The 24,982-nt window shown below is 42.5% G+C and overlaps 1 protein-coding gene across 2 annotated transcripts in view; it reads left to right on the forward strand.

Annotated features, from left to right (window-relative positions):
* The first annotated feature begins 648 nt into the window (after positions 1 to 648).
* The window catches only part of LOC121453633 (serine/threonine-protein phosphatase 2A 55 kDa regulatory subunit B beta isoform), a 401,554-nt gene continuing 377,220 nt past the window's right edge, over positions 649 to 24,982 (forward strand). Inside the window, exon 1 of one of the 2 annotated variants that reach the window (XM_041660531.1) lies at positions 649 to 1,025. In XM_041660531.1, coding sequence (XP_041516465.1) covers positions 952 to 1,025 — 74 coding nt within the window. In that variant the 5' untranslated portion in view covers positions 649 to 951. The remainder of the gene's footprint in view (positions 1,026 to 24,982) is intronic. The other variant, XM_041660532.1, reaches the window with a different exon arrangement.

The raw sequence follows: 24,982 nt of genomic DNA on the forward strand, positions 1-24,982 counted from the left end.
CTCTCTGTCTCTCTCTCTCTCTCTCTCTCTGAATTTTAGAATAACCGTATAATTTCTGTACTAGCTTACTTCCTATATTTTTCTATGCTATCATGCTCACGAGCTGTTGAAGGGTCAGTTCCCTTGAGTTGGCCTCTTCTTTTGTGTTTGCCTTTATATTTGTCCAGGGGGCTGCTCAGGACCAAATGCATGCTTCAGTGATACGGCTGGGGTGGGGTGGGGGGGGGGGGACGGTGGGATGCTACAGTGAAGCACAGACTCAGTCTGGACTAGCCTTCCATCCCTGACGACGCAGCCCGGCTTTTGGCTTCACCTAAATGATAAATAGCCCTATTGTTTGAGCTTTAGAATTAAAAAAAAAAAGGAACTAAATCTAGATTAAGCAGAGGACAGAGATCCATTTCATTGCACTGTACTTTAATATTCCTGAGATCCGTGGCATTACGGGTGGCTCTTTTGAACAGCCATCCCCTCCAGGGCAGAACACTATGCTGTCTTTGTTTAATCTGATCTTTCAGCTAAATAGGAGATGGTCAGTTATCCTCACCACTGCCGTGTCCGGCTGCATTGCTGTTACTGAGAGACGGACACACCGGGAAAGGTAGACGCTCCAGGCAGAACGTTGCAGCGTGTGTTTACAGGCAGGACTGACTGACTTACTCAGCAATCCTGCTCGGAGGAGCTCCAGCCAATGAAGAGGCTCTATCCCAGCTTGCTTGGGGGCTTCTGAGTTTGAGCAGCCTGCAGAAATGTAAGGCATTGCTTCCAGGCGCTGATGGCAAAATGGGACCCATCTCCAGTTATTCCTTGGGCTTCCCAGCTCTGCAGATCTGGGAGAGAACCTACATAAACATATTGGTGATGTAGCCAGCTTTCAAGGCCGAGAGAATCCTTATGGATTCGGGAGACTGGTTTTTCATTTAGAATTTTCTTTTTCCTTTGGAAGATGAAATGCTTCTCTCGTTACCTGCCTTACATCTTCAGACCTCCAAACACCATCCTCTCTTCCAGCTGCCACACGGAAGGTACAGACCAGAGAGGGAGAGTGTCTGGGTGGGTGGGACAAAGTGGGCTGGTGTCTGACTTCCCACAGGTTCTGCTGACGCTGCTTTCTGCAGCTTCGTTCCTGGGGAAGCTCGTAGCTGATATATAGATTTGCTCCGAAAATCAGCCTGCCTCCTCCAAGGAAAGGGAAGTGTTTTCTGAAGAGCAGGCTCGTGTTGCGAAGGTGATCTCAAAGCTGGCAGCTGATCTGAAGTCATTCAGAAATATTTTGTCAATTTCCCTCGTTCCGTTTACCATGCAAACAAGTCGTTGGAACTAGTGCCGAGGAAAAATAGTCAGGGGATGCTGCCACACACGCTTATCCTAGCTGTTATGTCACTGCTTAGTAACTTGGTGCATGCCCAAGACAGCAATTAGCAAAATAGAATTAGCCTCGTCTGTGACTGGGGAGTGCTGGCTGTTAGGCTGGAGTTCGGTCTGTACTCAGGTGGCTCAGTTTGGGTACTTGCTGGAAATGTGATTTGTGGGGTTTCTAAGTGAATTATCTGATAGGAGCATGGGCTGGGCCTTGCCCAGAATCTATCTGGGACTACCTCGGGTTCTAGCCTGCCATGGCATGTATACAAGGGTGTGTACTTTCTCTGTGCACGTGTGTGCTTGGTAAACATCTGGCAGGACCTCTTCCACTAAGCATTGCGGAGTTCAGCATTTCTCCACCAAGGAGCTGTTTGTGTTTCTTCCGTGTGGGATTTGCCTGTTTCCTTTGATCTGATGTTCCCAGGAAAGTGTGGTTTCACTCAAAGCTACTAGGCTGGATAATCGTCACCTTTGGTAGTTGTCCTAAAAGTGTATTAAAAGGGACACCAACGGCGAGACCACCTCTGTCCAGCCACCATCATCTTAGATGGAGAGGGCGTGCAGCCTGTTCTGAATCACCCTTATTTCTCATCCTTGCAGGAGGAGTCTGGGATTGAGGGCTGTGGATAGCATAGGAGAGAAGCAGACTTTGGGGATGAAGTAGATTTTCACACACTTCCCATGGGAAAAGGGAATAGGTGCTTGGGATGATTTAACATTGAGACTGAGGATAACATTTTCATAGACACTGATTTCTTAATATGTTATTTTTATATGTGCATGCGTCCCTTTAAACGTGTTGATAGTTAAAGGGCAAATGACCCACTGGAAATTTGTTCTCCCTTGTGGGGGCGGGGAAGAACCTAATAAATTTCTACATGTGTGCTTATAAATATTGGGGTAGGATCAGAATCTCCAGAGCTTCCCACATGCAGAAGACCTAAAGCCATTTGGTAGGGGCCTTGATGGCTTTATATTCTGATTGACTCCCAAATTGCCTCCCTTCTCCTCTCCTCGCAGCTTGGACTCTGACAACCCAAACACTTGATCTCAGTTGGTGTCCTGTGCATTGATCAGACTAAATACGCTGATCATAGAGACAAAGCAGCTACCACAACAAGAATGTTTTTAAGTATTTTTAAATGGATTTAATGAATTCTATCAAAATAGAAACCTCACTTTGTCTCAAAACAAACAACTTCTGCCTCACCCCCATCAATAGACACAGAGATGGAAACCAGGAGCCTGTGTTTGAATTCCTTGTGAATCTAATAAAGACAATTAGGAAAGAAAATAGCCTCCACCGGAATAACATCATGGACAAGGCCTTGGGACACAGTGAAAAAGACATGAGTCAGATACCCAGCCAGCTGGCCCACTCTATTTAATTGCTCTGCACCCAATCTCTTCTTGTAATACAGAAGTAAGAAGCCCTCATCCCATGGAGGTTGAGAATGAAATGTGACAGATAGCAGTCTTCCTAAAGCTCTGTAAACGCAGGCACTGTCTGACTTTGATTATAGTGTCCCGTGTTTCCTGGGAGGTTCACATTTTCTTTCTTCTTCCATCTTCAAGCCCAACCCACTTCCTCAAACACATGGCAGTGTCACCCAAAACTAGTTACCTTATTTAAAGTTCATATAAGGAGAAAAGCATGTCAGAATGAGTATGAGTTTGGTTTGCTTTTCGCTAGATATGTGTTTCTTCTTAGCAACCCTGCTACTCTACATTTGACCTATTTACTTACACCTATGAATGCCATGTTTTATTTAACTGGATAAGTGAAGAAGGAATAATTTTTCTTATTAGAAAATAAATACAAAATGACTCCAATAGTTCCCTAAGAAAAGTTCTAAAACAACTTTAGGATGTAAAGTCTTTCTGGGCCTCTTGAGGGAAGAACACTATATAGTGAAGACTTGAGTTGTCTTCCTATTGTTTTCCCACAACAGGAAGATGCTGGCTTGGAACCCCACCTCTTCCAAGTGCCAGCAAGGTGATATTAGGTGTTGGCACCTCTGAACCTTGGTTTCCAGGAGACAGCTTCAAAGAAATACATTCAGAATACCACAGAGGGGGCTTTGCTAATGGCAATAATGATGGCAAACTGGCCTTCATATACACTGAATTTGCTATATCCAATGCATTGTCCAAACACAAAATGATACTTAATACAGAAAGTACATCCAGAATATTACCTTCATAAATTAGTGCTTTTTTTTTTGCTTTCTCTCTTTCTCTGTTATTTAACCCATCAGATGAAGACTTGTTTTCTCATATAGTAATCAGAGTGATTTGTTTATAATATGGAGTCCTGGGGCTGATGAGATGGCTCAGCAGTTGGGAATTCCTGCTGCTCTTGCAAAGGACCTAGATTCGATTCTCAGTACCCACATGACAACTAACAGACATATATAGCTCCAGTTCCAGAATATCTGACCCCTCTTCTGGCCTCCACAGGCACCACACATGCAAGTGATACACACACATACATGCAGGAAAAACACCACGCACATAAGAAATACATACTTACATACATACATACATATTTTTAAAGGGGAGTCGTATGGAGATGGCCCTGTAGATAAACGAAAAGCTGTTCTGTAAGCCTGAAAGCCTGAGTTCAAATACTTAGCACCCATACAAAAAGTTGGACATGGCTGTGCAGACCTATAACCCCAACGCTGGGGATTGAAGAGGTCACTGATTAGCCCACCTACCCCAGATGGCAAGTTTCTGGTTCAGTGAGAGATCATCTCAAGGCAGTAAAGTAAAGAGTGATAGAAGAAAGGGCTTCCAATACTAGTCTGGCCTCTGCATACATGTGCATCCATGCATTCACATGCATACATCACATTAGAAATGAGAGGGGGTCCCGACTTCTTTGCTCATGTTCTCCCTCCTTCGGGACCACGAGGGATGCACCCACCCACTGAGACAGTGGAGCTGATCTATTGAGAGCTCACCAAGACCAGCTGGACTGTGACTGAAAAAGCATGGGATAAAACTGGACTCTCTGAACATAGCGAACAATGAGGGCTGATGAGACGCAAAGGACAATGGCACGGGGGTTTGATCCTACGTAATGTGATGGCTTTGTGGGAGCCCAGCCAGTTTGGATGTTCACCTTCCTAGATATGGACGGAGGTGGGAGGTCCTAGGTCTTACCACAGGACAGAAAACCCTGACTGCTCTTTGGACTGGAGAGGGAGGGGGAAAGGAATGGGGGGAGGGGGAGAAGGGGGGGAGGAGGGGACGTAGGGGGGGAGGAGGGGGAGGGAAATGGGAGGCTGGGAGGAGGTGGAAACTTGTTTTTTTTTCTCCTTTTCTCAATAAAAAAAGAAAAAAAGAGAATCAATATGAAAGCCAACAATAAAGGGAAATTAGGATTGTTGAAAAAAAAAAAAAACGAAATGAGAGGGGGGAGCTACTCTCCATCCCGTGCTCTCAAACATATCTGTATTTAAAATCCTATTTGTTCTGCTACCTGTTCAACCTCTCTCTTTGTTTGTCTTAATGTAGCGCCATCTTGCTTGGCCTCTGGCCACACAGTCCATCGTTGGTCCCTCAACATTCTCCCTCAACAATAGGCTATTAGGATTCCACTCTGCCATAGTACAGTGTTACTCCCATCTTCAACTCCAGTTCCATCCCAGAAGCCATCCCTGACCCTCCACTTATCATAGCTATTTAAGACCATGTTTCTCCACTTCAGAGGATACACCTAGTTTGCCGTGGCAAATAAATTGTGATGGAATCATTGCTATGATGAATGATGGTAGTGTGGAAGCAAGCCCATGTGTAACTGCGTGTCCTTCTGTACTTTCAGCACCAGGACAATGTCAAGTGCAAAATAGACACTGGATGGATTCATGCAGGCAAAAGGATGACACATATGTGGGTATCATGTAGATAAGTGCAAAATCATGTGCATCACGTTGCAAAAAGCATCCCAATAGAAACACATAAACACAACACAACCGTCATATAAGCACAAGTTTTCTTAGTCAATGCAGGTCAGGGATCTTCAAGCAGACTTACTTTAAGAGACCAATTTTGCTGCAATGCTAATTTTTTGATTCATGTTTGTTTATTTCTGTTTGTCTGAGAGTGCATTATGGTGCTTGAAGAATAAGCTCTCCCCTTCTGCCATGTTGGTTCTGGGCATCAAACAGGTTGTCATGCATACCTTGTCAATGCGCACTTTACCAATTGAGTCATTGAGTTGGTCCTATGGTTCTTTGCCTTGATATAAAATGATGTAGTCTGAAACAGGAACAGCCAAATTATGATACGGTTGAATAGTGGTTTGAGAAGTCGCTGTAGTATCTTCTATGTGACTGAGTTACCCCTTGATAGGAAAGGAATCATCCAGGAGAAAAAAAATGACTTCATAATTGGAGAGACAGCTAAATTATAGCTAAAAGAAACTATTAAAGGCAGCCTACTGGCCAAAGGGAAATAAGAAGTCACAGGAATGTGTGGGCAATGAAGTAAAAAGAGACTCGCTGCTATTTTTTGGAACCTAATTTGGGAGCAGACACTGGAAGACCTTCTTTGGTTTTTAAGCAATCAGGGTATGGTTACTGTCGTAAACAAACAAGGGGGTGTGCCTTGCCAGAGCCCCCTCTGCAGCATGGATTGCTCTTGTTGCACTCACATGCACAACCCCCACTCATCCTAGAAACTGATCTAAAAGAAGTCTTTCTGTGAAGACTTCTTCAGGACTTCAAAGATGGAGGGTGTGAGTCACACAAACCATAGTCACAGAAGAGAGAATCTCCAAGAAAGGCAAACAACCCCAAGGAAGCCCGTGGAGCCCAGCTGAGAGCCAGAGACACTGTCGGGAGTCTCTGACATGCTCCTCACAATACCCATCCATACTGAATACCATTATCACCGTGTTTTAAATGGCGAATTGTTTCAGCCAAAACTTAATAAAGTAACAGAGCCAAAAACCAAGCCTCAACCCTCTGACCCTAACATTAGAGCCCCTGTAGCCTTCACAACAGCCTGAACACTTTCTTCTGAGTCAGTGTGAGGACAACCTCCCAGATGTTTTGAAAGGATCTACTTAACTTCATACATATCTGTGTCCTGGAGAGCTAGGAGCTGGATTTTGCTTGATTCACCTTCATTAGATATTCATGACACCCGCCTAAAATTGAGGGCTGAATGGGAAAGTGGATGGACAGACTCACCCATATTCTGTCTGTAAGGATTCTTCACCAGAAGGGTCATCTTGAAACATCTCTCAATGACATCTTCAATAAGCTTTCTGTAGGTCACGTCCCATACATACACAAATGCACATTTTTCTAACTCTTCACTGTGTCATAAATAATACTAATATAAAGATAAATAAGAGATATAGTGCTATAATTTTATTGTGTGTACATGGATGAAAATGTGTGTGTGTGTGTGTGTGTGTGTGTGTGTGTCTACTTCCAACAGTAATGTTGAGGTGAATAGCATTGTTGTCATACCCCAGGGAAGCTAGGTGACATGTCTGGAGCCTCACTCTGATTGAGAGCAGAAGTTAGGATTAGAATTCATGCAGTCTGTGTCAGAGTACATATACAAAGAATGAACTCGCATTTTTTTTTTGCTGTTTTGTATTTACAGAATTCTTATTTGCCTTGTTTCTTAAATCCTTTTCTCAATCTTTTCCACATATTTAGAAGCATCCCACTCTTCAGAGTCCACGTCACATGTGCCTCCCCCAACAGCTTTCTCTGCCTACTCAGTTTCTGATCAACCTCTCTCATCTTCACAAATACACACCTGCTTTTAAAACCCTTTCCAAAGCATGGTGTGTGTGTCTGTGACATGGAAATCATAATAGCTACATCAAGGGAATTTTGTTAAGATCAAATGGGACAAGATCATATTGTCATTTGCTACTACTTTATGTCTTAAGTGTATTTTTAAAATATGATGGGCAGTGGGTGAGTGGGCCTACTGAGCATCTGCTCTATGAAGATCTCATCCCCCCTCTTCATTCCAGCCATTTCATGCCTTCGCTCTGCTCACTTTCATCAGCACCAGGGTTTTCCTCTCCACAGAGCCTTTATGCAGTCCACACACACACAATAAGTCACGTGGCCTCACTCATCTCATAAACCTGTATCTTTCTTCACCGATGGCCCAATCTCCCACTCCCCTTGGAAGAGTCTTTTGCATTGGCTGTCACCCTTCTTTTCTCCAGTTTCTTCTTTGTGCCATTCTACCAAGATGGGTTTTCTCGGAGTCACAACCCTCCTTACACCTATGAATCTAGTCATCTTTGCTAGTCTCCTCTGAGATATGCGCAGCATCACCGTCACACAGGGCCGTAGGCTCGCTGCTTCCTTCCTAAGGAGTTTGCTGTCTTGTCTTCTAGGTTTGATCCTTCTGTCTTCTTCTCCCTCACAGTCCAGCCCTTCTTAGACTCCTAAGATGCTTTCCAGCTGCTTGCCAAACAGTTCTACCTGGAAGCATAGTAAGAATCTCAAAACAGAATTGGTTGATTTCTGCCCTGGAGAAAACCTGTTTGTCCAGCATTCCTTTCCATCTTAAGAAATAAGAGAGAACTCCATTCTCCTAGTTAGTCCTGCCAAAAAAAAAAAAAAAATCTTTAGAATCATTCACAACTCCTCCTTTCCCTTATATTCATCTTCCAATTCTGTGGTAAATCCTCCTGGGCTTAGCCTCCTAAAAATACCTACAATTCAATCATGCTTTATCACAGTCATCTCGCAAAACGTTTCTTCAACAGAGAATCCTTTCCCAGCCTTCCATCTGAAGCCAAGCAATCTCTCCCGCCCCACTTCCTCCTTTATTTTGCTCTGATTTGTTTTATTTTATAGCACCTACCTTGCCTCACTTTTACATACCAATTAACTTATTCATTTCCAGCTTTCCTCCACTGTACACCTAATGTGGCAGAGGTTTCAAATCGAGTACAGTCCTTAGCTTCTAGGAAGTGTGTAACCAGCATTTGTGTGCTGCACAAAGGAACATATGAAGGAGTGTTTGCTTGAAGTTTTAGTATAATGTGGGAAGATGCATGCCCTGAAACCAGACAATCCTGAGATCTAGTCACTGCCTTGATAATGATTGACAGACTTCCAGTTATTAAACTAGTGCATTTGTTCTCTAACAATAGCAGCATGCGATTATGAAAATGAAAATAAAATAGTGCTGTAAAGTACCAACCATAATGTCTGTATCCATTCAGTGGATGGAGCATCGTGTGATTTTCTTTATCCCTGTTGGACTTACCACTTTGCTAGCCATATATAGGTATTAGTAGTTTCTGATATATTGATTTTGATTTTTTGTGCATGGTCTTGCCTACAAAATTAGCTTGTAATGTGCCTGTATTAATCATACAGTTAATATATCTCAAAAATACCACCTTTGTACCTTTAGCTAGATGAAGATACAAGGCAAGGAGTGGTTGGTTAGGTAAAGCGCCCAGAAACCACCAGGCTAAAGTGTAGTCTTTCAGGATTTTTGCCCAGACTGTCTGATGCTGGAGTCCAAGTTCTTATCCGCCCCACCACATTTCAGGAATTGTCCTCAACTCATGGGGAAATGAAAGATGGGAGTCTTCCTAGTTTAAGATGCAAACACACACACACACACACACACACACACACACACACACACACACAAAACTTTGTCCATTGCTTTTAACCCCAACTGTGCATAAGAATCACCCATGGAAAATCCATATGACTGCATCACAGTTCTTCAAGATTATAATTCCTGGACATGGAAACTCTAGACATAGATTATAGAATTTCCAAGCTAAATATTCTGTGAGTCAGAGTTTGGAATTAAATAGTGAAGGTAGAGGAAGGACTGTATACAGGCTCAATGGGAGAGTCCTGGGGGAGGACAATTGCTCAATCAGTTTCTCTGAAATGACAGAGTAAAATCCTACAGCTGCAGAGACTTTGTTTGTGGTAAAGGCATTCAAAGATATCTGACAGGAGCATGGCTGCCCTGGGAAGAACCAAGGTCATTGTTTCCCTCCTGAAAAGTCACTTAGTTACCATCTGTTCAGTATTTGTCTGCTTCAAGGTAACTGTAAATTTTCTTCAAGCTGCACTATTTTGGGTATTGACTAAAATGTCTACCAAACATAGAGAAATCCAATTCCTTGGGCTTTAAACTTTGTCACATACAAAAGAAGGGATAAAATTTATGCACATAATAAACAGTTGCTTTAGTGAATGAATGTGGCAATTCATTTCAAGTATAGGGTGTGGTACCCAAGAAAAAATTAGCTGGTAATATTAATATTCTTCAGATTTGGACAGATCTCAGGAGTCAACTCTTGGCCTATGCAGTTGAATACGGCGTGGTGATGGGAAGAAGTCTGGGGCTAGCTGTCCTAGATTCAGGTCATTTCCTGACACTGCCATATCTTCAGAAGCTGTCTAATTCTGTGCTGGAGAGTTGACTCAGAGCAGAGTAAAACCTCATTGCTCTATGAGGTTTGTGTATAATGTCCCTCCAAAGGCTCATGCGAAAGCTTTAGTCCTCTGCACAGTGCGCTATTGGGAAACAGCGGAACCTTTGAGAAGTAAGATCTGGTGGCAGGCTTGAGATCATTGGAGGAATGCCCTGAAGGAGGAAGTGGGACCCTAGCCCTTTCCTCTTTCTGTTCTTAGCCATGGCTGCAAAGTGAGTTAATTTGCTGGGAGCTGCTTCGAGGATGAAGGATAGGCTGTGCGGCCACAGGCTCTAAAGCCAAGGAGTGAATAGATTCTGCGATGTCCATCCTGAGATGGATGAAACTGTGAGCCCACATAACCTTAATCCTTTACAAGCCGATTATGCCAGGCTCATCTGTTACAGTAACGGCAGGTCACACAACAATGCTATTGTTGGGCAAAGCGATATATCCTTTGTAAAGTACAACCCCTGCTCGTGTCTTCCCACACCTGGAAGCCATAATTATTTTCAAGAGTTCATGAGAAAACCCATAAGGAACTCACAAGCTAATAGAAAACACAGAGAATGGAAACTATGTAATAAGAGCCAACTGTGTGTCCATGATGGTCATGCTGTCTCGTGGAGGTTAACAACTACAGCAATCCTACAGCATATTACCCATACTGTACAGGCGAACACACCAAGTGGGGACTGTACAGATGGCTTAATTAGTTGGAAATACTAAGAATCTGCTGAGTTCTGGTTTGGACTTAAACTTATCTGTCCTTTACGTGTCTGTTTATCTACCTTTAGAATGGAAGAAACAGTGCTCCCTTTTCATGTTTATTGTAAAGACCTGTGATGCTGAGCAGAATGTGCCTAGAAGACACCTAAGTGCCTCTGTTTTCTCTGAGAGCTTCTCTGTCCAGGTCTTTCCAGCGACACTGCCAAGTTGGTCTGATTGCGCAGCCAGAGTCCCTCCCAGTCCACCATGTCCTCACGCAAAGGGATCTGCTTTCACTTTTTATTCTCCCAAACGCTTCCCCATTTGCTGGCATTCGTATGTACCCAACACTAGTCAGTGCTGTTTTGATCTGTGTTCCTGGATCCATATTTTCTTCCTGATATCTGTGCCCTTAGGCCTTTCCTTCGTTGGGACCCAATTTTAGAACTGTAATAGGAAAATCACAGACAGTGAAATCATTGTCGTTGTTAGGGAGCCTGGTCCATTAGTTTTCTGAGTCATCGTTTCTTGGGATGGACTGGGAGGAAAGATGGGCTGAGATGGCCAAGGTCTTTATCTTCACAAGTGTCTGAAAAGGCAGTGAGCAACAAGAGCAATTGGGAGGCAGATCTAGATATAGCCTTAAAGATGTGCTTTAGGGAAGCCTGCTGGAGAACCTGCTGGTGATTCATGGGATGGCACTGTTCTGGAGACGCCAGTAGCAAATGGGACTGGTGAGCATCTTTGTCAGTGGAGTCACTTGTATACTCTTCCATCCATTCCAAAACGACAGATACAGGAGTAAAGAGCATCTCCATCATGTGTCAGATGCCAGATAGGTGATTGTTCATCAATACCAAAAATAGATATATTTCCTGCCATTGTGGGAGGCAAATAAAACAATTGTACCCCGCGATAACACTGCCATGGTGAGTGTTGGCATCAGGGAAAGGTCTGATAAGGCTCTGTTCATTATGCAGAGGAAAATGGGGATGACCCGAGGAAGGGTCACTGCACTGAGTTCCGAAGAATGGATAGATCATAGTGAGGTAGAGTGAGGGGGAATTTTGCAGGTCAAGGAGAGCATGTCTGAGGTCCAGTCAATAGAGAGCTAAGGCAAATCAAGAGGAAAGAAGGACTTGTTCATGGCTTAGTGACAGAGACAGTGCTTAGCATGCCTAATGCAGGGTTATGTTCTTGGCACGGAGGAAAGGGTTACAAAAATAAAAACAGTGAAGAAAGGCTAGTTGACTGCATAAAGAGACCAAGAGGGGAAGGTTAAGGCTTTAGAGGCATGTAATTTCATGTGTCTGTGACTGTGAGTTATAGAGTTTCGTCTCAAACCAAAGAGAAACTGAAAATTATAACGGCATAAATTTTAGAAAACAGTTGTTAGATTGGATAAAGTTTTGAAAATTTCCGTAACTGCTCTGAAAAGATTAGGGGGAAAAGAATATATAACACCCTTCATAGAGTGGGGCACACTAAAGCAGATATGTGATCTCTAAAAGTGTCCCTTCTGTTTCCTTAGAGTAAGTAGACATGTAGTTGTCTCATTGTGTGCTCCGAATTCCTGAATTTTGTTTGTGAAAGTCTGAATAATATGGGAACCTGTCCCTTGTCCTGACATCCAGAAAGATTTCTATTCTGGTGAGTGACAGCAGAAGCAGTACACTATGCTCCTTTTGACAGTCAGGAAATATTCCAACATGGGATGGGGGCTTCTCTTCCAGACTCTGCATTTGAAAGCATGAAATTTAGAAGTCAAGAAAGGCTGTCTTAGGGCAGAGTCTCTAAGAATGCTTTCAGATCTTGCTGATTCAGCAAGCTGGAGCTGCTGTATCAAAGCCCTCAGAGAGCAGAGCACATATGCTCAGCTGTGTATTCATATGTAAGCAACACAGTGGGTTGTCAGAAGAGACAGGACAAAGCCGGTCCTGGAAGGAAGGCTAGGAAATGTCTATCTTAGTGACTACTCTCTCTTTTCATGGTCCTATGAAGCAGACTGAATTGAAACAGGGGTTTCAAATTCCTTCAAGTAGCCTCCAGTGGCCACCCCATCAGTCATGGCCATTGTTCTGGCTAGTCTTCTATCAAACTGACACAAGCTAGAGCTACCTGGAAGGAGGGAGCCTTGACTGAGAAAATGCCTTTACATAAGATCCAGCTGTAAGGCATTTTATTAATTAGTGACTGATCAGCGAGGGCCCAGTCCATTATAGGTGGTGCCATTCTTGGGTAGGTGGTCCTGGGTTCTATAAGAAAGCAGGGTGAGTAAGCTATGAGGAGCAAACCAGTAAGCAGCACCCCTCCATGGCCTCTGCATCAGCTCCTGCCTCCAGGTTCCTGCCCGGTTTGATTCCTGTTCCTTCATCCTCTAGTGATGGACTACAATGTGGAAGTGTAAGCCAAATAAAGCCTTTCCTCCTCAACTTGCTTTTGGGGCATGGTGTTTTATTGCAGCAATAGTAACCCTAAGACACGTTCGGGGACCTCCTCTCTCTGTGTCTAGTAAAGACGGGGGAAACATCAGAATTAGGATCAGGGTTGTAACAGTGGGAAAAGGAAGCTGAGGTGTGACTTTCACAGACAGGCATGCTGTTCCCCAAGTCAGTAAGAGAGCATTGCTGAGGACCCCCTAAGAGAAGAGCCTTTGGATTGAAGCCAAAAGTCAACGGGCAGAGGTCATCTCCTCCTCGGCCTGTGCACAGAGCAGTTTCCGGTGGCATTGCTGTGTCCTTGTGACCCCATTTACTCCAGGAAATTCTCATCACAGAGCCTGAACTAGAAGGGGGTGCAGAGTCCTGTCTACCCCACCCCTACCCCCTACTCCCTATCCCCCACTCCCACCCCCCAGCATTTCACAAAGCCATCAGCACAGCTGCCCTGTAAAGCGCTGTGATCAGCATATGCACCCCCTGCACCGTGGTTTGTTCTTCCAGTCCTGTCACCACCATCCAGTGATGCTTGGATACCAGGAGAAGCTCTGGAGGACAGGAAAGTTCCCAAGGATGCAACACTGTAAAGGTACCTCATTAGGCCCTGCTGGCACGCATCTTGTAAGCCCTGGGGAGAGGATCAGATTCAGCTTCCAGCTACGTTCAAAGAGCTGAGCCAAGTTTAGGCAAGAGCCTGATTACTTTACAGTCCTGTAAAGGAGGCACATCTTTCTTTGAAACTGGCCCTCTTCACACACACAGAATAAGCTGGAAACTTAATAAACTTTCCAGAAGTCTCTTCTAAGTACTTCCTTCCTCATATGGGGCCCTTAACAATTCAATTCCAGGTTGTGTGTCTCGTACTCCTCACCTTACAGTGGAGCCCTTGAACTCACTAGTTCTTGGGCCGGGCTGAGAAGAGTTCAGCCTGGGGATTTGGTATAGCCTGATCTTATCAGAACTGGTGCCCTGTGGTTTTCCGGTTCCAATCTCCAGCATGACACCGTGCCAGCCTGCATTTTTCCCCAGTCTAACTGAGCTTGCTGAACCCGTTCCCAACAGCCTCCTCTAGATCTGCTTTATTTGTGCTCGTTCCTGCTCTTCTATTTGGAAATTGTGCTTTTGGCTCCTATTCAGCGAAACCCGCGCTGAAATGATACATGAGAATGATCCTGTAGGTGAACATGGGGGCCAAGGCCTTGCTTACAATTCTCTATTGGACATTTTTGGATACAGTACTATCTGGTTATTGCACTGACCTCAGTGAATTTCGTGAATGTTGGAGGCTCTGGTGATCCGCAACCTGCGCACGCCTTTAATCCCAGCACTCGGGAGGCAGAGGCAGGCGGATTTCTGTGAGTTCGAGGCCAGCCTGATCTACAAGAGCTAGTTCCAGGACAGGAACCAAAAGCTACAGAGAAACCCTGTCTCGAAAAATAAATAAATAAATAAATAAATAAATAAAAAAGAACCACTTGCCTCGTGTGACATCAATTTACAGGATGAGAAAAGTTGACTTCTATTCTAAACAAGTTTTTTTTCTTCTTAAAGCTGGGCTCCCAGGACTTGTAGCTTAACAAGGCAAACAAATGAACGAAGGGGTGGAAAATCATCTGAAACAGTGCTTGAGGCTCAGCAGGGACTCTGTGCACTTTCCCCAGCCTCCGTCCCTCACGATTCTCAGAATGGACTGCCAGCCTGTTTCTTGCCTCACTTCTGAACTATTTCCCCAGAATGCCTCTGGACACTGGTTATGTGCCCAAGGCAAGTGAGTTTTTCATTGTGTGTATCCTGTTAGGGGGAGACAGGGAAGTGTTAGGTACAAGTGACAGTGAGAGCTGAATGTGAAGAAGTCATGGGGACAGAGAGATGGCTCTATAGGTAAAGCTCTCCTTACTTAAACATGGGGATCTGGTCAATCCCAGAATCCACAGAAGATGAGGCCCATGGTGGTGCCCTCCTGCAGTTCTAGCACTGGGAGAGGAGAGACAGGAGCATCTTTGGAGCTCACTGCCAAGCTGGCCTAACTGAATCCCAAAGTCCCAGGTGGATGGTTCCAGAGGAATGACACCTAAGAGTGACCCTGAACCTCCACGTGCATGTGAACCCACATATGTAGGTGTATCTTCACACGCATTAACACACCCAAAATAAAAGGGAAAGAGAGAGAAGATAAATAAAAAAGATTCGGGTAAAATTCAAATGGTGAATTTATATGGACCTAAGTATAACTACAACCTGTAAATAGCAGCCATAATTGTCTTAGTTTTCTATTTCTATGATTAAAAAAAAAAACACCATGACCAAGGCAACTTAGGAAAGAAAGTGTTTAATTTGGCTTATTTTTCAAAGGATTAGAGTCCATGATGACAGAGCAAAAACTTGGCAGAGGAAAAGCTGAGAACTCACATCTCACACAGAGCCCCAAGCAGGAGGCAGAAAGAGTGCCCTGGGGATGGAAGGAGACTTTCCAAACTGCAGGCCCACCCCCAGTCACACACCTTTTCCACAGTCTGCAATTCTTCCCAGACCCCTAGCAGCTGGAGACTTAAGTATTCAGATACATGAGTCTGTGGGTGCCATTCTCATTAAACCACCACAACAATGGTCCCTTTGATGACCCTTTTAGCACAACGGCTCACTAGAGGTAGCTATTAACAAGGGCTTCTTGGGCCTCAGCTCTCTCTTGTCCTATTTGATGGCACCATTCATGGCAGCTTGGTGGGCCTATGCTCTAGAGACACGAAGGTCTCTGGGGTCTGCAGGCTCCAACCCTAAAGATGATGTTCATTATTTCAATATTTTCTTCAGTTTTTTCTTTTTATTATACTGAGTTCCATATTCAGTTTTCCTGCAAATATACAGTAACTTTGAGCATATCCCCCAACTCCCTACCACTCCTTCCTTTCTAGCCCTTCCTATTAGTTGTTCCTTGAAAGTTTTTGCTTCTACTTTAATGTCATATATACAAACCTAATTTTATGTGTCTATATAAAAAAAAACCTCAGAACTATAAATGAGATAAAGAATGCAGTATTTATTTTTCTGAGACTGATTTAATTTGCCTAATATGATTATTTCCAGTGGCATCTAGTCTTCTAATGACATAACCGTGTTCTCATTTATGGCTGAAAGAATAACACTGTGTGTTTAAACAAGTTTTCTTTTTCCATCCCACTGTTTATGGCCACCTGGATCGTTCCATGACTTAGTCATTGTGAACAGTGCTGCATTAAACATTCATATCCAAGTATCTCCATGAACTTGGAGTTCTTTTGGGTAGGTTCCCAGGAGTGATTATGAAGGAGTTCTTGAAGAACCTCTATACTAATACTCATAGTGTTCAGACTGGTTTATATCCCCATTCACAACACATAAGATTTCCTTTTGCCCGTGTTTGTTTTATTTTTTCAATGGAAAGAATCCATCCTGATTAGTTGCCTTCCTTTCTCTCTCCGATCTCCCTACTGCCCTTGTCAGCCTGCCTTCCTCCTCGGAAATCTCTTCTCCACATTCATAGATTTTTGTTTTGCTTTATATTCTGACTCATCTATCTTTTTGCCAAAGCCATATCCAGGACAATGGGTTTGGAACTCTTCACTGTAGCCTGGTGTGCTCACCAATAGATTCACATCTGAAGACAATGACTTCTCTTCTTTTGGACTCTTTCAGAAGCCAAGAGAGCATCACTCAGTGTAGATGACAGTTGCCAGAACTGTCCCCACTCAGGCCCAGTGCCAGTAACTACATCTGCCGTGAGTTCATAATTCCAGTGGTTGTACAGTTGTGCTGTACCTAGAAGAGCTCTTCTCAGCCTTTGTCCCTGTCTTTAGGCTCTTACATTCTTTCTGCACCCTGTTCTGCAGTGTTCCATGAGCCTTAAAAGAAGTACTATAAATATCTTCTTGAAGCCTAAGCCTCAAGTTCACTTAGTCTTAGCATCTTGGGCAGCCCTAAGTCTGCATTCATTGTAGTTCACATTGAAGAGACATGTCTCCGATTAAAGCTAAGAGTAACATATGTCTGTGGGTATAAACAGATATTCATGAGCAATATGGAAACTCCTTCCATATAGCTAAGCAACAATAGTGTATCCCCCTCAGGGTCTATGACCTCCTCCCCAAGCATGAGTATTTGATGGGGTTTACGGTATCAGACATGGATTCCCTCCTGTGGAATAGCCCTCAAATCTAAACAGAAAGTGGTTGGTTACCCCCACAGTAGTCATCCACCATGTGCCCACACTTTCTTTTCTTACTGTCAAATGTTTTGGAAGCTTCTGTGATGTGCCAAGACGATGTGAAGGTTGAGAAATTTCAAAGAGCAAGCAGCCATTGTGGCTGAACTCATTTTGCATTACACAGGAAACAGACAAACACAGGGAGTATCAGTGACCAGAAATGTTTAGCTCAGGATGAGGGCAGGGAAAAACATGGAAATAAAATAGGGAGGGGAGAGTGACTAAGGGAGGGTGAGCAATGGGAATAGAGAAGACATGGGAGCCATCTGTGGAAAGATTTGTCTGAGCTGAAACTAGCCCAGGGATAAAGAACCAGCCACATGAAAAACTTAGAGAAGACCATTCCAGGCAGACAGACCTGCAAGCACAGTCCCAGGGACTGGGGTAATTTGATGTATTCAAGAAATAAAAGATTTGTGTGGGACGCCCTATCCTTGGGTTGGAGAGTTTGAAGGATTTTTGCTTGGTTTTGGTTTTTGTTTGCTTGTTGTTGTTGTTGTTGTTTGGTTGGTTTCAATTTTTGGTTTTTCGAAACTGGGTTTAGCCTGTGTAGCCCTGGCTGGCCTTGAACTCACTCTGTAGACCAGATAACTCAGATAGCTGCCTGCCTCTGCCTCCCAAATGCTAGGATTAAAGGAGTACGCCACCACCTGGCTTGTAGAGTTACTTTTTAAAATAGAAAATCCTTTAAAAATTAAGCCCTTATATTTTATTTCACATTTGAAAGAAGCAGTGTGTCTTAGCCGTATAAAACTTGAGGTTTTGATCTAGCAACCTCACTTGAGGATTTGATCTAGCAACTGCTGAGTTAATGCCATCAAGAAGGAGTTTTGCTTTAGCTGTTTGCATTCTCTTCTGGGTTTTACATCACTAGCTGAGTGACTTTAGGCTACTTCCTGAATCTTTCTGTACCCCATATGGCATAAAGATAGAAGAATATTTCAAATGAATAGGGATTTGTATGATAAGTTGATATAATAAACTAAAGGGCCCAACTCATGCTACCGTCTCTGATCGCCTGACTCTTTCCTCTAGAATTCCACTTTCCTCAACCTTCTGGTTCTACATTGCTAAAACAGGCAAGCAAACAGCAGAACATAATTTCCCCAGTGCTTCAGGATTTCAGTATTTTTCTTTCAAAGTTTGATGTGATAGAAGCAAACCTTCTGAAACCCTCATTAAATTGCTTCTAGGATCTAGACAGTGTTTTCCCCAGGAAAGATGGATGGTTGGGTCCACCCTATCTAGCGCTCATCTTTCATGCTATTTCGACTTTGCTTGTTCTATAATATATTCCTCTGTCAGTCGTGTTATACTGTCGTTTGTTTTCTTGTTTAACCGAAAGGATACAAAACCAATGCGAATAACAGCATGCCTTATTCCATGAGATATTCCCAGTTCATTCTGCTTTTTTAAACCCTTACTGGTTTAATGATGACTCTACACACCCTTAGAAATACACGTGGGGGTGGGTTTGCTAATAGGTCAGTGTTGGCTAGTTCTTTTGTCAGCTTGCCACATGTTAGAGTTGTTTGCAAGGAGAAAAGTTCAATTAAGAAAATTCCTCCAAAAGAAGGGCCTGTAGGCAAGCCTGTGGGGCATTTTCTTAGGTGATAGTTGTTATGGGGACCTGCCCATTGTAAGTGTGGCACCTCTTTGTAGGTGCTTTCCAACTGAGAAAGCCAGGAGAAGCAAGCCAATAAGCTGTGTTCCTCCATGGTGTCTGCATCTACTCCTGCCCCTACTGCCCTGGATAATGGATACAAGCTGTAAGATACAATCAACCCTTTCCTCCCCAAGTTGTTTTCGTCATGGTGTTTTATTAGAGCAATAGGAACATAGCTAAGACCTAGTCAAAGAAACTTGGGTCTAAAAATATCCCACAGCAAATCTGAATTGCCAGCATCTCAGTGACCCAGGAAAGCAATGATTCCAGACATAATCTGATCCAATAAAACTAAAACATTTATTATTCCCTCATTCATCCCTAACTAGTTATTAAGTCTTGATTCTGTTCCAGACAGCAGACCAGATGCTGGCTCACAATGGCAAATGAAATAGATGCTCGCCCTTGGGAAAGTAAAGTCTTTTCAACAATCACTCATAACTCTTATGAAAAGTATCTCACCAGTGTGAGATACTTCAGGAATATCATTCTTTCACTGAATCCAAAGACTAGAACCTAGAGAATAAAATAAAATTTGGCACTATGCCTAGGAGTGGGCAGGCAGAAAATGTTGTTCCCAGCATGATTAACTCTCTCTCACACCACTCTGAAGATGCTGGGTGCTCTAAGTACCATTCCACAAAGAGCAGATGGCATCTACATACACTTTCCCACAGTCCACAATGGCTCCTCTGTCACCCAGCACATGCGTGTGGCAATGTGTACGCACGCGCACACATACACACACACACACACACACACACACACACACACACACACCACACCACTACCACTGTACAACCCTCATCTCCAAAAACCCATCTCAGCAAATTGAAAATAAAATCCCAAGTGATGCAGGATCACAAGGTAAATGGGACTAAGAATTTTCCAGTCCCCAAGTCACTTTGCAGTACAGAGCATCACAACTCCAATTGGCAACTTTCAAGCTGGTATTTTTCTGTTTCGTTGTTTGGTTAGGTTCAGTTTTTTTGTTTTTGTCTTGTGGTTGGGAAAGAAACCTATTTGTGTTGCTAACAGACCACAAATTCTTGATTTTGTTGCCTCGGTTTCCCCAGAATCTAGGAGTACAGGCGCTCACCACCATTCCCATCCTGAAACTTCTCTAATAAACATAAACAAAAGAAACGGTTGCACTGTGAAGTTTCAGAGTGTTAGGGGGCAGAGAACTCACATAAATATTTATGAATGTGTACATACATCTGTCTATACATATATACATGTTTATAGCTCAACACACACTCAGAGTTCCCAGGAACTATGGGAACTTCCCTGTAAGCCAACATGGGTGAGCTCCCAAGAAAGACTGTATAGGTGTGTTTGTAGCTACAACAGGCTATCTTAGACAGTTACTTAGTTTGTTGAATTGGTGTAGACTCAAATAAGCTAATTCATAATGTTGCTCACAAAGTTACTCCATACAAGCAGTTGGTCAATTAATGTTTTTTAAATTTTTTAAGATGTTAACCCTCCATTCATTTGCAAAGTAAACTATCATTAAAATGATTTTAGAAACCATTCTTAATGCTATGATTGCATCTAATCAGTTTTAAAGAAAGAGTTTATCTTCCAGATGTATAAAACTACACTTCACTGTCTAAGATATTAATGTAGAAAATTTTGAAAAATCAAGAAAATGCATTGGGTACTAGGAACCATTATTAAAATACCATGTAAAGTGGTTCAACAGATTTGTATCTTTATGGTACTAAATGACAAACTAAAAATTTAAAGTTTATTCAATTATCTAGATACCTACACCGCCTTTCCCCTTTATTTTCATCAAAATAGCTAATGTTGTGTGCAACACAGTCTTTTAGTCTACATGGTCTTTTGTTTTCCTAGCTTTTTCTCCTCCTTCAAACTATAAATATCTTAGAAACTTTCAACTTATGTGTAATTTTGTTTCCTATGGTCATGCTATAACCTAGGGTTGATTGGTAAACAAAGCCAGCCTTTCTGATTTTCCTTATTGCCAAGCTTTGGGAATCTACTACTATTCAAATAGAAGAGGGGAAAGTGACCTGATTTTACTCATTGGTTCATACTTCCAAGAATGACGTTGGCCAAATTCTTTCAGGATTTGCTGCCAATATTTTATGAGGTATCTTACTAAAAAGTTGGTACTCACTGCACCCCCCCACTCCCCATCTCTAGGACCATAAGGAATTACTAGGAGGTTTGTTCAACAACACTTAAAATCAAGCCAGCATTTTCCTTATCATAGGTGGCTGATGTTTGAAGTTTACTTGAGATAGTCAAATGAAATGTCAGTTATCTTTGTGATCTTTGGAATGAGATAGAAACACTCTATACCTCAAGTACCTTGTATATATAATATAGGCAATAACAGGACCTCATTGAGAGAGATAACCTAATAAATAAATTAGATAATAAAGTACATTGTTTGGCTCCAATCAGAGATCAAAATAGGTTAAATTATTGTTGCTCTAACAAATTCAGAATAGTTCTATAAGAAAATGAAATGGAGACAAAGAAAATATGGACTTTAAACTTTACTTATTCTATAACTTTTAGATAAAAAACAAATTATGACTCAGTCCAACAGATGATAGATGATTCTTTTTTTTAATTTCCATCTATTTCTAGAAGATGGTGATTAACACAGAGACCCACAACTGGCCAAAACACAGAAAACAAGAGACTGCAGAATGCTCAGCCCTAAATAGATCATGTGTAGCCCTCTCCCTCCTGCCAATGTTCATGGATCATTTCAGAATAGCAGAGGAGTGGGTGAGAAAAGAGAATAAGAGCCAGAAGAGGTAATCAAATATAAGGAAACAGTGTCTCTGGACACAGCAAGGTACATATGAAACAACAGCAGTTGTGACAGCACAACACAAGAGTTGTGCAAGCCCAAACCAGACAAACTCCTGCATTAAGAGAGGAATTGAGCCCAAATACCAGCCTGGGCCACGCATGACACTATTGGCAACCTTTAGCTGCAGGAGAGAGCCAGTTTCTCCAAGAGTGTACCCCCCCATGAAGTCAACTAAATTTCAGTAGAAGGTCACACATCCAAGAATATATGGGCAGCGTCAAATGGTCTTGATAGTTTTTCTTTAAGGACACAAAGTTAATGAAATGGGGAAGGAAAGAGTTGGGGGAAGGTGTGAATATGATCAAAACACATTATACAAACTTCTCAAAGACCTAATACAAAGTTTTAAACATGGGGGAAGCTTGAGAACAGCTCTGTGGTTGTGCTGTTGTGTGTTGTATGTCTATGTGTTGTTCTTTTTATTGTTTTTATTGAGTTATACATTTTTCTCTGCTCCCCTCCCTTCCTCCCCTCTTCTCTTCTACCCTCTCTTGTGACCCCCACGCTCCCAGTTTACTCAGATCTTGTCTTTTTCTCCTTCCTGTGTAGATCCTTATATGTCTCTCTTAGGGTCCTCTTTGCTCTCTAGGTTCTCTGGGGTTGTGGACTGTAGGCTGGTTATCTTTTGCTTTATGTCTAATATCCACTTATGAATGAGTACTATTTACTTGTCTTTCTGGGTTACCTCACTCAATGTGTTTTTTTTTTCTAGATCCATCCATTTGTCTGCAAATTTTAAGATGTCATTATTTTTTTACAGTGGCATAGTACTCCATTGTGTAAATGTGTCACATTTTTTTTATCCATTCTTCAGTTGAGGGGCATCTAGGTTGTTCCCAGATTCTGACTATTATGAATAATGCTGCTATGAACATAGTGGAACGCATGTCCTTGTGGTAAGATTGAGTATCCTTTGGGTATAAACCCAAAAGTGGTATTACCAGGTCTTCAGGTAGATTGCTTTCTAATTGTCTGAGAAACCACCATACTGATATCCAAAGGGGCTGTACAAGTTTGCACTCTCACCCAGCAATGCAGGATTGTTCCCTTTACCCTACATCCTCTCCAGCATAAGTTGGCATCAGTGCTTTTAATCTTGGCCATTCTGACAGGTGTAAGATGGAATCTCAGAGTTGTTTTGATTGACATTTCTCTGATGGCTAAGGATGTTGAGTATTTCCTTAAGTATCTTTCAGCCATTTTATATTCAACTGTTGAGAGTTCACTGTTTAGGTCTGTTCGCTGTCTAAATTTTTTTATTGGATTATTTGTTCTTTTGTTGTCAAGTTTCTTGAGTTCTTCCTATATTTTAGAGATCAGTCCTCTTTCTGACGTGGGGTTGGTGAAGATATTTTCCCATTCTATAGTCTGCTTTTTAGTCTTGATGACCATATCCTTTGCTTTTCAGAAGCTTTTCAGTTTCAGGAGATCCCATTTATTAATTGTTTCTCTCAGTGTCTGTGCTACTGGGGTTATATTTCAGAAGTGGTTTCCTGTTCCAATGTGTTCAAGTGTACTTCCCACTTTCTCTTCTATGAGTTTAATTGTGGTGGGTTTTATGTTGAGGTTTTTTTTATTCATTTGGACTTGAGTTTTGTGCATGGCAATAGATATAGATTGATTTGTATTCTTCTATGTGTTAATATTCATCTCCCAACAAGTATTTGATGACTCAATCCAGTTATTCCAGTTCCAGATAACCATATTCCTTCTTCTGAACTCTTTGTACACTAGGAACTCACACAGTTTATATGTATACACACATGCAGGCACATATATACACAGGCAGACACATAAAATAAATCTAAAGATATTAAAATAATAGTATTAAAAACAGTAAGCTTGCTAAGTAACTATAAAAGATAGCAGTGCAGTGTAGGTGGGGCCTAGTGAGAAGAATGAAGCCAGAGTCATAACAGAGGCAGCTGCCAAACCCTGCACAGACATACAGGCCAGGGTAGGTGCCTGGTTTTTATTCTAACATGATGAATAACCTTTGGTGATCAAGGCAGCTCAAGGACAAGATGTGTTTTTATTTGACAAGATAAAGTTACTGTGCGGAAAATAATTCTAGGGAAATAAGAGTTAGGAGTAAGGACTTGGTAAGAGGCTTGGATGTTTCATTGTCAAGAGAGGATGCAAGTTGGGATTAGGGTCGTAGAGGACGGAGAGCTGAGACTGAGTAGGGGAACAATGGCAGGTAAATACAATGGGATTGCTGATGAGTTAGCAAAGTTTAAGTACAGTGTCGAGGCATGAGATGTGAATGCCAGCCCCAAGTTTGCGTTGATGAAGGCTTATAGATGGCAGAGGATGGGAATGAAACTTAGCCTCCCAATCTACGCACAATCCCACCTCTCCAGTCCAACCAGAAGCCAAGCAAGAAAAAGATCTAAAGTCCAGCTCTGTTTTGCTACTCTGCTCGAATGTGAACATCATCTGATAATCATTCCATAAGCCATTCAGTATCAAACACTGTGGTCTGGACCAAGTTGTAGATATTGATCATGAGGTAGCAAACAGGAAACCCTCTTTCTATTCCAAGGAAACTTATATTCTATAAAATAAGAACTATAACAAAATGTCAGATGCCTAAAACTACTTTGATATTCTACAGAGACAGTGACATGTCAATGGCTGTTGAATCACTGCATTAGAATAGAAGTTCCCAGACCTCTGTTGCAGGGTATCACACTTCTGTGTGGATACATTAGCTTTGAGTTGTGTATCCATCCGTGAGATGATATCAATTAGGTGAGCGAACATTGAAGACCGGAGTACTGGAAAGAGGATGGAACCGGAGATCTAAGTGGCACAACAAGCCATGACCCTGGATGACCATTGAGAGAAAGGGCAGAAACTGAAAAGAGAAGGGGGCCCAGGATGAAGTCCTGAGGATAACCTAATTGTTATAATTTGAACTATGAAAAATCACCAAAGGAGGTTACAGAAGCCAGGCTGAGTTGTTGAGATAAAGAACTGCTTTGCTGCTGGAGGGAGCAGGAGGGTCCTGCCCTGTGAGGACACTGAATTCAGCTGTGATTGTCCCACTTTTAAGCCATCAGACAGCTATAGATCAGCTATGTACTACGAGGTTTACAAAGAAGTGTCTGATATGCAAATAATATCTAATTACTCCAAGCAAGCAACAGAATGGCTCTTTTCTTGGGGAACACAAATGACAAAGGAAGGCGTCCAGGGACACGGCAGCTCGGGAGGATCTTCTGGAGCCAGGAGGCACAGGTGCAGTGTGAACAGCAGCAAG

The sequence above is a fragment of the Microtus oregoni genome, unplaced genomic scaffold (assembly GCF_018167655.1).
Source record: "Microtus oregoni isolate MIOR12 unplaced genomic scaffold, Mior012 000011F_ref0000422, whole genome shotgun sequence".
Classification (NCBI taxonomy): Eukaryota; Metazoa; Chordata; class Mammalia; order Rodentia; family Cricetidae; genus Microtus; species Microtus oregoni.